At 27.1% G+C, this 12707-nt stretch overlaps 1 protein-coding gene across 1 annotated transcript; it reads left to right on the top strand.

Annotated features, from left to right (window-relative positions):
• Window positions 1-689: 689 nt before the first annotated feature.
• On the top strand, window positions 690-9271 carry LOC148201225 (abscisic acid 8'-hydroxylase 2-like). Its single transcript, XM_088111777.1, has 8 exons — window positions 690-1108; window positions 1279-1597; window positions 2292-2441; window positions 2812-3120; window positions 4061-4150; window positions 4747-4932; window positions 6120-6238; window positions 8975-9271. Exons 1-8 carry the CDS (start codon window positions 705-707, stop codon window positions 9078-9080), a joined length of 1683 nt encoding a protein of 560 aa, XP_087967903.1. The 5' UTR covers window positions 690-704; the 3' UTR covers window positions 9081-9271.
• The last annotated feature ends 3436 nt before the right edge of the window (window positions 9272-12707 follow it).

Genomic DNA, 12707 nt, shown 5'->3' with positions numbered 1-12707 from the left:
CTACTACTTATGGTGATCTTGTTCTTCTTTGTTATTATGAATATGATAGTCTTGTATCAAATAAAAGCATGTGGATAATATTGGTGATATAATGCATGTTACACTGTGAAGAAGTTTTTCACATCTTACACTTATGGTGATTATATGGTAATGATAATGTGTTAAAGGTTGTTGATATTAATGATGTTTACTGACATAAAAAAGTGTAATTACATTTACATTTTTACTATTATTAATGAAGAAAATCTATTTTAACATTATTGTTAGAATCGGAGCAAAATAAGTAAGTTAACCTAAAGACTCAGTCAATATACTAATTTTTGTACTTATAAACCTATAATTATACAAGATAATACTATATATTCGGTCATACATTTTATCCGAATTAATCTGTTTCGATCTGTGACCAAATATAAAATTTTATACTAAAATAGATTCAGACGAGATCCGTATTATTATTTTAATTATTACTAGAGAAAAAATTATCTATCTAAAGTAAACTTGAAAGAAAATTACCTAATTTAAAAACCAAATATACATATATTTATGTAGAAATAAAATGAATATTTGTTCTAGGTATACCATATATGTGTGCATTGGTTGAAGAAGAGAAGAGATGAGATGAGGAAATTCTAGATGAATTTATTTTGAATAGTTATAGTGTGGAATTTGTGAAGGGTGAATGAAGTTGAAGTGTTGCCATTATGGTTGTGACGCATGTCCCAACCCCAACCTGCCACTCTATAAAACCTTTTCCTCCCAACCGACACCCCTTCACACAACTCTTTTCAGTTTCACAAAAACTATACATATCACTATCTTCTCTTCTTCACCTATCTATCTATCTATCTATGCCTCCAAACTCTTTCTCTCTCTCCAAAATCTCTTCCTCCACCATGCAACCTCTCACCAACTTTTTCCAAGATTACACCTTCCTCCTTTTCACCTCCTTCTTCTTCTTCCTCCTCCTCCTCCCCTTCCTCCAATGGTGGCACCACCATAACCACAAAAAACTTCCCCCTGGCTCCATGGGTTGGCCCTACCTCGGAGAAACCCTCAAACTCTACACTCAAAACCCAAATTCCTTCTTCTCTAACCGCCAAAATAGGTACATCTATATACATATAAACATCTGTGTGTTAATGTTTTTGTAAATATACGAGAATGTTTGTGAGTTGGGCGGTGCATGTCAAAACATGTATGTCCTTATGTCTTTAACAACATATACTATTTATAGAACGTGTGAAAGTGCATTTATGATGATTTTGTGTGGTGAAGGTATGGCGATATATTCAAGACAAACATATTAGGATGTCCATGTGTGATGATATCGAGCCCTGAGGCAGCTAGGACAGTCCTTGTGACTCAGGCACATCTCTTCAAACCAACATACCCTCCCAGCAAAGAGAAGCTCATAGGACCAGAGGCTGTCTTCTTTCAGCAAGGTGCCTATCATTCCATGCTCAAGAAGCTCGTTCAGGCCTCCTTTCTGCCCTCCACAATCAAACACTCTGTCTCTCATGTCGAGCAAATTGTTATCAAAATGGTTCCTTCTTGGACTAACAAAACCATCAACACCTTGCAAGAGATGAAAAAGGTATCTATTCTATTCTTCATATTAATGAATATTCATTTTATTAATCTAATTTTATAAAGTTTTACTTATTTAATTAATTTTCTGGAATTAAATTAGATTTAAATTTACTATTTTTATAATACATGAACTGACAACAACATCTCCTATCGATATTTTCGTTAAAATGACTAGGATTATTTATTTTCTTTATAATTGGTGACATTTTCAATTAATACAAATATAGGTTTCTCTAACTCTAGTATTCACACCAACATTGTTTATGGTTACACAAATAATAATAATAACAATTATTATTATTATTATTTATGTAAATCAATAATAGTAGTTAATACAAATAGATAGTTAAAAATATCTTTAGTAGGTTAACCACTTTTTTGTCTTTCTTTAACAATATAAGTGGTTCTGCATACATTTTACATTTTTTTTTTGTCAAAATAAGTGGTCCTGCATACCTTTAATTATACAGGAGTATATTTGAGAAAAAAAAAAAGAAGACTTTTGTTTTGAGGACACAAACATTATCATTTCTGAAGAGCAGGGAATCATGATAAACATTTTCTTCGTTTGATTTTGGTCGTATGGGAAAAAATAATGAAAAAAAATGCGATAAGAAAAATATTTGAAAAAGAATTACTTACTTGATCACGTGGACCAAGAATCTAAATTATTATTATTTTTTTTTTTTTTGAATTAGTATGCTTTTGAAGTAGCAGCAATCTCAGCCTTCGGTGAGATAAAGGAGTTGGAAATGGAAGAAATCAGAGAGTTATATCGTTGCTTGGAGAAAGGCTACAATTCTTATCCATTACATCTTCCTGGAACTTCCTATTGGAAAGCAATGAAGGTATCAAAGTCAATTATAATGATAATAATCATTATTGTAATAATAATAATAATAATTATTATTATTATTATTATTATTATTATCGAAGATTGTTAGATATATAGTACGAATAATTTTGATACGAATTGATTACGAGAGATATTTTCCGTACGAATCATTATGAGACAACGTGGGAGTATTTTATGTAGTTAAGGAATAAGTTAAAAGAAGTAAAGTTAAAAGTGGGACAAAACAAAACCCACCATCTTCATCTTCATCGTTAAAACCTTTAGTAAAACATTTCTCTTATCTTAAAGTTCCATCTTTTATACGTAATTACCATGATGTTTGTTCATAATATTGAAAAGAGAAAATCTGTGTGTGTTTGAAGGCAAGGAAGCATTTGAATGAGAGCATAAGAAGAATAATTGAGAGAAGAAAAGTGGAGAGTTCAAAGTATGGAGGAGGACTATTGGGAGTTCTATTGCAAGCAAGATCTTCACCGTCGAGATCAAGATCAACATCTTCAAGATCTTCATCATGTGGTGAGGAGAAGAAGGTGTTCATGGAACTGAGTGATTCTCAAATAGCAGATAATCTGATTGGTGTGCTATTTGCTGCACATGACACCACAGCAAGTGCCCTAACATGGGTCCTCAAGTACCTTCATGACAACTCCAATCTGTTGGAAGCTGTGACGGTCACATTACTATTCTATTCTTTTTTCTTTTATAATTTTTTTCAATCTCACACATGTCATACACTTGTAATATCTCAATATATATATATATATATATATATATATATATATATATATATATATATATATATATATTGTCTTTAAACTATTTCATTTTTAAACTAAATTATAAAGAATTTAATTTTTTTTATTTTATAAATGTCGTCTAAAATTATTGTTTTTAATAATTACGTGATAATTCCATTATTTACTCTAATATATATAATCTTCGCATACTTCTTATTAAAAAAAAAATTACATAACTTTTATAACGAAACACAATTTTTTTTATTTATTAGCTGTATAATTGTGTACGAAAAGAATATTTTCAGTCAACCCTTTTGTTGAATCTTCTATAGTATTTTAATTTCCATAACCTTTGAGTGTAAATTGCGAAAATTTAGATTAAATAAGTTTTTGATACATTAAAAATTAATCGGTGTTAAAATTGATGTCTTTAGAATATGTGTGTTTTGGTATTTCGTACATGATGAATGCAAACAGACAAAACTATCACGATAACATGGTTATTTTTTAAAGTAACAAAAAATGATTTTTCAAGTGTTAATATATAATCAATCACTTTTATTTTCATTCAGATAAGCTTACTTAAAAAACCAATTTTCAGATAATTATTTTCATTTGGGTACACTAAAAACTGTTTTTTTTTTCAGAAATTACAGAAATAAAATATGTTTGTCAAGGAAAAAGTAAATATTTTAAAAGTTTAAAGGTAATTTGAGAGAAAAAACTGCTAAATATAATATTATAAGAACCAATAAATTTATTTTAATAATTACTTATGACGGAAAGAAGATTCTTTGCATTATTTTTGGATACACAATTTACTGATTAGAGTGGCTGATTTCCATTATTTTCTCTGTAAATTTTAACTTTGCAGAGAGAACAAGAAGGAATAAGAAGCAAACTAGCTATGGAAAATCGTGGACTTTCGTGGGATGATACCAGGCAAATGCCATTCACAAATCGGGTATCTATGATTGTTTCTTTTTTTTATTAATCAGTAATATAATTTTCCTTTCTTTTCTGAAAAAAAAATGACTTGGTTTGGTCAGCATCAAATTATTTTTTAAATGAAAAAAAATGTCATCGATTTTGTCCACTTAAAATCACTTGGAAGACATTAATTGACATTGACAAAGTTGATGTTACTGTTTTCTTTATAATTTTTTTATAAGTAATTTAATGTTACCATAAGTAGAAAATATTAGATATGACATTGATTCCATTTTTTCACTTCAATAATTTTTTAAAAGGTCTTTTTCCTTTATACTTCTATACATACTTATAACTAGTATTTTCATTTAAAAGTGTAACACTCTATATATTTGCTATAAATGAAAGAAAAACAATGTATAGTGGATATATTTTGTACTAGAAAATGAAAAATAATTTTAAATAATTACATTTAATTAACAGTTTGTGTGAACACAAGTAGAAGTATTTTTTTTTTGTGGTAAAATGGGAAAATTTAAATCTCAGTCATGCATGATTAATTTTCTAATTAAAACATCATAAAGGGTGTTAAATAGTTATAAGATGCATTGAAGGAAGTGAAAAATTCAGGTGATTCAAGAAACATTGAGAAGTGCAAGCATTTTGTCATTCACATTCAGAGAAGCAGTGACAGATGTGGAGTTGGAAGGTTACACAATTCCGAAAGGTTGGAAGGTCCTTCCACTCTTCAGAAGCATTCATCATTCTGCTCACTTCTTCCCTCACCCAGAGAAGTTCGACCCTTCAAGATTCGAGGTAATATATATGCACAAAATTTGTTATTATTAGTAAAGATGTTTGTTGTTGTTTCATTTTAAGAATAATATTAGTGTTCTGTTTTTTTTAAGAAGATGCATCGAAGAAGTAGAACAAAATATCTATATATGTAAGAATACGTTGAGAATTCAAGAGTTCAAATATCATAGTATGTAAGAATACGTTGAGAATTCAAGAATTCAAATATCATAGATAGAAATGATAAAGTAAAATATTATATAAAAGTGAAAAATTTATTAATAAATTATTTTAAAGCTTTCTGGTTTTTGATAGAAAGTAGTGTTAATTTCTTGTGTAATTAGACTGAAGCCTTATTGGTATTATGTAGGGATGATAAAAAGAATTTGTGTTCGTGGATATCCACGAATTATGGGTAACAGTATTTTAATATCTATTTCTAAACAGATCGGGTATGGATAATATATTATCCATATCCGTATATATCTACTACTCGCAAAAAATAATTTATATTTTATTAATTTAAATTTAATTTAAATTAACATTAATTTATATTTTATAAAATTAAATTTAATTAAAATTAAATTTTAATTTATATTTAATTTAATTTATATTATATTTAATATATTTTTTGTAATTTTATTTTAATAATTTATAAAAATATCTTTTTAAATATTTGTGAATATTTACGAGTATCCATAAATATCGGTAAATTTTAAAATACTTATAAATATTTTTTAGGGATTTTAAAATACTTACAGATATTTTTTTACGAATAGTGAATGAACGTGAATTTTGTTTTTCGGATCGGATTGTTGTTCGTATCCGAATTGATCCGTTATCATTTAATATCGTGTGTCTCCAGTAAAGTTTATATTTTATCTTTATGTGAGAAACATAAGGTTATGAATGGTTAGATTATCCTGGCGTGAAGTCCCTTTCATTACCTATTTGAATCTTCCTCTCTTCTAAGGTGAATGATTCTGTGTTTTGACAATCTGGCGAGTATCAGAGGCACGTGATATCAGTTTGTAGGATAGCACAACACAATAATTAATTTCATTGTTTGCTCAACACCAGACATCCATGCATGCATGTATATATATTCATAAATGGTACTAGGAGAGACAGATGTATGTATATATACATATATACATGGATGTATGTATATGTAGGTGAAAGATGATGAGGTGTTTGAGTTTATGCAGGTACCACCGAGACCAAACACATACATGCCTTTTGGAAATGGTGTCCATTCTTGTCCAGGCAGTGAGCTGGCCAAGCTAGAACTTCTTGTCCTTCTCCATCATCTCACACTTTCTTACAGGTTTCTCCCTCCTAACCATAAATATCATTCATCATCATCATCTCATCAACCTTAAACATCTCAAATTTTAGGTTATCTCCTTCAAATATGTTTCCATATTTACATTTGTTGTTAACAACTCAAATTAAACCTAACTCAACTTTAAGAGAATGTGTCTAACTTATTATTACAAAATTAGTTTTTAAAATCAGATTTTTATTCATTTATATATTTATGTATTGTAAATAATTTTTATTTTTAATTAATGTAAAACGTCTAAGACATTTTTTTAATCGATATATATATATATATATATATATATATATATATATATATTTATCATGTGTCTAAATATTAATAAAATGATTTAATAAAAACTTCATAACAAAAGAAATAATAAACTTAACAAATAATTGTACTAAACTCACCTTATCACCCTATTTTCACGTTATTACACCGTTTTAATACCATGTTAAAAAATAAATTTTAAAATTATGTTTAATTTTACAAAATTAATTTATAAAGCAAAATTCCTATTCACTCATACAAGACATGTTGGTTCAATGTTTCCTCCAATATATTTTAAGGAATAAGGAATTTTTTATAAAGTGTTTAACTTTTTATTTAACTTAAAATCTAGACTCTTTAGAAGCAAGTTTTGAACGAACTTTTTGCTAAGCAAGTTCGTCAGCAATGATAGAGATCGACCATTACATGGAAGATTGATAGAGGAAGGTGGTCCTAATTAATTATGTAGTGCTTCTGCATGTTCCTTAATATGTGGAAGTGGTCCTCTTAAAAAAAGAAAAGGGTTTCTTTTAGGATATGAATATTTTATATATTCTTAGGGATCTCATCAGTAGCCATGTATTTCATACGTATACGTGGCACACATGCATGGTATTCTTGCCAAACGTATTCGTAAGACTCTTGCACATGTAACTCAGAGTCATCTTCTAGATTCAGAATATTGAAGAAAGGTCTTCCTAAGTATATATATATAGCTACAAAAATTGCTATGTATTGTGATCGCCTTTTATTTTTTAAATTAAGATAATCATCACATATTTATGAACAAATCTCGCATACATATAATACCCTCAAAAAATGTTGAGGGAATAATAAAGGACAAAAATTCATGTTTTCGGAGAGATGATAAAAGGTAATAATTTATTCAAAATAAGTTTAATATATATATGTATGATGATATTTTAATATGATGATGATATATGTGATGTTAATTTACGATTCATGTTTGGTTGTGCTTACCTTTTAGAGAAATAATTGTTTATTTGAAAAAAATCTCAAAAAAATAAAAAATAAGTGATTATTTCTTCAAGAACATAATTAATATATATATATATATATATATATATATATATATATATATATATCTAAAATGAAATTAATTTAGTCTTTCAAAATAGGTGATTTTTATGCTATTTAATATTATAAAAAAACTAGATTTTTTGAAATATTTTAAAGAATGAAAATAACTAGTATAATATGAAAGGAATAAAAAAATTATTCAAAAGGAAAAGCCCCTTTTTCATATCCACTTAATCAATGAACGTGACTTCACATTGATCTTTATTTATCTGGACCAATCAGGATTAATTGTCCTTTAGTTTCTGAAGCAAGCTTGGTCCAGAATTACTCGTGTATATATATATAGATATAGATATATACTAAAAACTTCACAGTCATAGCACACAGTGAATGATATATATATATATTATGTGCATGAATGGAAATAAAATTAGTCCACGCAATTAGCTAGGGTTGATGAAATGAGAACAACACATGTGGAATATTATTGGTGGCAGGTCTGACAAACAAAGACAAAGTCCATAATGTTAGCATGCAGTCAAATTTCAATGGAACAAGTTTTACTTCACACCACACATGTCTCTGCACAATTACACACCACATCATATCTAATATTTCACCTACACATATCTTCTCCTCATCACCCTCTTTCATTCATTTGAATGTGACCCTCACCCACTTCACCATTTTGCTCTTTCCTTCCAAAAATTCTATATCTAAATACTAACCATTTAGAGAATGTTACACTCTGGACTATATATGCCTGCACATTAATTTTTCACATCATGCCTTTGTCAATTTCATGATTTCCATCATTTATGTTATTTGTTTCGGGTAGGGATTGAAATCCCTTACTCAAAACATTCAAAGTTATTCTGAAGACCGGATAAGCTTTCTAAGGATCCTCTGTTATCTAAGTTGCATTGTCTTTGATTTATGTTATTTGTTTATGTTATTTGTTTCGGATCATTTATGTTATTTGTTTCGGGTAAGGATTGAAATTCCTCACTCAAAACATTCAAAATTATTCTGAAGACCGGATAAGTTTTCTAACGATCCTCTGTTATCCAAGTTGTGCGGTTTGTTTTCTCTTCTCCTTGTCTTGGCATGGGGTGGATACAACTTCTAACACTCAAATCAATGATTTACTCAACTTAAACAAAAAAGAGAGCAAACGATCAACGTAACTTGGATAATAAAGAATTATTAAGAAACTCATCCGGTCTTCAAATAACTTTTAAGTGTTTTGAGGAAGGGATCTCAGTCCTACCCAAAACATTATAATTATTCAATATTTTGGTATTGGACAATGCACATGTTAACACTCATATTATATCAGTATATTTTGAAGTTATAAAAATAGTTTTTTAATGGGAAAAGTGTGAAGTTGTGAAAGGGATTTTGTTGTTATTTTGATGGTTGATTTAGGTGGGAAGTTGTGGGGAAAGAGGATGGAATACAATACGGTCCATTTCCTGTGCCAAAACATGGATTACCGGTGAAGATAATCCCAAGGAGAAAGATATTTACGTGAAGTTGCAAACTTAGACTTATGGAGAATCATCAATTCACAACATGTTAAGAAAGTGGGGCCAAAGCAATTTGTCCCCAGTCAAAATAATGAATATTTATTTTTTATTTTTTATTTTATCTTTTTCCATCTTTCATTTTGTTGTAGAGATATAAAGATTCCTAATTGAATCTGGCCTTAAAATTCACTGTGCATGATCAATTTGTTTGTGCGGAAAAAAAATATGTACAAGTAAATAAACTGTTCAAAATTGGAAATATATGTGAATGCTGATTATATAACTTCGTTTTTTTTATTAATTTATAATATATAAGTGAGTGTAATTTTTTTTATTAGTATGAATTTTTGCGAGAGAGATGATTGGTGATGATATTTAGTATAAGTGGGTGGTCTTTGAGCAACAAGAAAAAGGGGTGCGTGGCCAAATTAGAATGTTGTAATGTAATGTAAAGGGAGACAAAAATGAAGCTAAGATGTTAAAATCTCAGTTGTCATTTCCATGGGAGAGAAAAGAGAAAGTTAAAGAAAAAACCAGCAATCCACAAACACATCGTATGGACACAAATGATCTTACAATTGGTTTGTGAGATAAGATATGAAATGGTCTGTCTCATGTTACCATTCATGATAAGTTATGAAAGATCCATGATTTTCAAACATCCTCCACCCTTTGCATTTTCCTTTATTATGTGGATCTTCACACAACTTACTATCAAATCAAACTCTTCTTGCATTAAGCCTCCTATCATCATGCCAGCTTGTAATACATAAAACTACAATACACATAATTCATCAATTTGTCTTTTTTATGAACAAGAGAGATTTACTTGAGCAAAAAAAAAGTAATAAATACAACTATTCATGAGAAATTTAATCAATAATATATATATATATATATATATATATATATATATATATATATATATATATATTAACTTTTTAATTATAGTATGTACAGTTAGAATTCAAGCTAAATTGAAAATTATATATTTAGTAAAAATAGTAAGATAAACCATATATAAGTAAAAATTTCATAAATTTATTATTTTAAAATTTTGAGTTGAAAATAATATTGTGGTCTCTTGTTTGGTTTATTACTCCGTGATATAAAATCTCTTTTCAAAAAATCCAACAATTATTTCACAAATTGAGAACAAATATTTATAATTGGATTTCACATTCTAATATTTGAAGTTAATTCCTAGTTGAGAGACATAGTATTGTGAGTTCAATTGTTAAAAATTGTTGTTTGTTTGAATTAAATTTTGAAATTTATATAATTGGATTTAGTTTTAATTAAATTGTATGCTTAAATTAGTTCTATTAATATAGACCTGATTCATTTTATATTAACTATTTAGTTTTGTAAGATTCGGGAAAAATAAGTGTCTTAGAAATAAGATGGTTTTTTGACTTTGGTATTTTTGTTTGGAAATTAGTGTTATTGAGTGTACACCCTTGTTAGAACATAATTGTTATATTATTTTATTTATATTTTGGCTTAGGAAAAATAATAAACTTTTACCTTTAGTAATTAGGTGTAAGATATTAAAATAAGGAGGTGTATGTAGAAAGGAAAAATATGCAAATTAAATAATCTCCAAATTTAATAAAAAGATATTATTTATATAAATCCTTTTGAAGATTTAGTTATTGTTATTTTAAAAAGTAGTTGAAAGAAAATAGAAGATATAATCTTAAGATTAAAAGAGATCTTATTATTATAAAATGATATTATTAGATATTGTTATATATTCTAAAAGATATTTTTAGATATTATTATATAGTTAATTAAAAGATACATTAAGATATTATATATAATTAAATATTATGGTTAGATAATAATAATATATATTGTTGATAGATTTATCATAATTAATTAGAGTAAAAATATTAAGATATAATATATTATCTAAAGACTTATCATAATTAAATCGACAAGTCTTTCAACACAAAAATTAGACGAATTTATTCATACATTGATTAGATAAGTATATTGATACACACTAGACGAGTTTAACAATATATATTAGACAAATATGTCCATATATTGATTAGATAAGTATAAGAGAAAACATTAGATGAGTTATTCCATAAATTGATTAGATGAGTCTAAGAATATACCATAAATGAGTCTGTTAAGACACATATTATATGAGTTTATTAATACACATTACATAACTTTATTAGTTATCTGATTAGACGAGTCTTGCAATATACATTAGATAAATTTGTTTATATACTAATCAAACAAGTTTTACAATACATATTAGACCAATTTATCAATACACAAATTAAATGAATTTAGCAATACACATTATATCATTTTTTTCATACATTGATTTATATTTTTAGTTAATTTACTCTACATATTTTTGTATATCCTTTATATTTTTAGAGAGTGTACTCTAATTTTGCACGTGTTTTTATCTTTTGTACTTTTACAAAATCTATTACTTAGACATATTGATTTTCTAGACCTATAAATCATTTTTCAAGTTAATTGTATTAAAAACTTAATTATAAACTTAAAAATATTTATTATCTCTTTTCTTAATCGATGAACCTCTTTTAGTTTTAAGCACACGAGCAAACATCAACCCATGTGTAGGCATGGGTTTAAAACTAGTTACCAACTAAGAAAAACACAAAAAGGACAAAGGGAAAAATTGTATTAAAAAAATTAGAAGATTAGGAGAATTTGTTAATCTGAACAAGTATACTTATCCATCTCAAATCACTATCATATGTTTTTTATGGGTTTAATTAGTTATTTGGCTTGTTTTCGCTTAAAAATGTTAAGTTGGTTCTCCAGTTTCTTTTAGTACCAATTTGGTTCCGATTGTAAAATATTGACGCGGTCTTTTCTTTAAATTTGGTCTTAGTTTATGAAAAAATGATGCAATGAATGAAACTCTTAACATTATAATCTATATTGTTAGTATAATTAACATAATCCTTAATCTTTTTCAAGAAATTGAACAGAAAAGATCAAACTGCATCAACTTTTATAAATTAAAACCAAATTAAGACTTTAAAAAACTAGAAAATCAATTTGACATTTTTTAATGAAAACAAAAACCAAATAACTAACTAAACCTTTTTATATTATATTAATTTTTTAACCAATAAATATTAATTAACATAATGGACACATGATACCTTCATAAAATAGTGATATTTTACTTTATTTTAAATTTGATTAGAAATATTTGAAGACACTAATGAATAATGGAAAAAAGAATATTTAACACTAAAGGTTCCCCTAAAATGATTTATCTATAAATAAAAATTACAAAAAGTTTAACACTAATTAAAAATACAATTATAAATACTCTAAACATGCATGTTTATCCTCAAAAAAAAATTAAAGTTTATATGAAACATTATGCTAAGATTTTGTGTATTTATTACGACACAGCTAATAATTTTATGAAACACTTATACTTTAGTAAACTAACTTCGAAATTTTGAAGCTAAATTTTCAACATCCAACTAATATTAATGTAACTGTTCAGTTTTGCTAAAGTTAGTCATAATTGATGAAGGAAATCTACATGTATGCTAGTTCTTCAAATAAACAACCCCTCAATAAAAATAAAAAGGTGTTGGATGTAAGAGAGAAAGATG

This window comes from Vigna umbellata, chromosome 4 (assembly GCF_029865625.1).
Source record: "Vigna umbellata cultivar VRB3 chromosome 4, Vumbellata_1.0, whole genome shotgun sequence".
Classification (NCBI taxonomy): domain Eukaryota; kingdom Viridiplantae; phylum Streptophyta; class Magnoliopsida; order Fabales; family Fabaceae; genus Vigna; species Vigna umbellata.
This window is presented reverse-complemented; position numbering and strand designations above follow the sequence as displayed.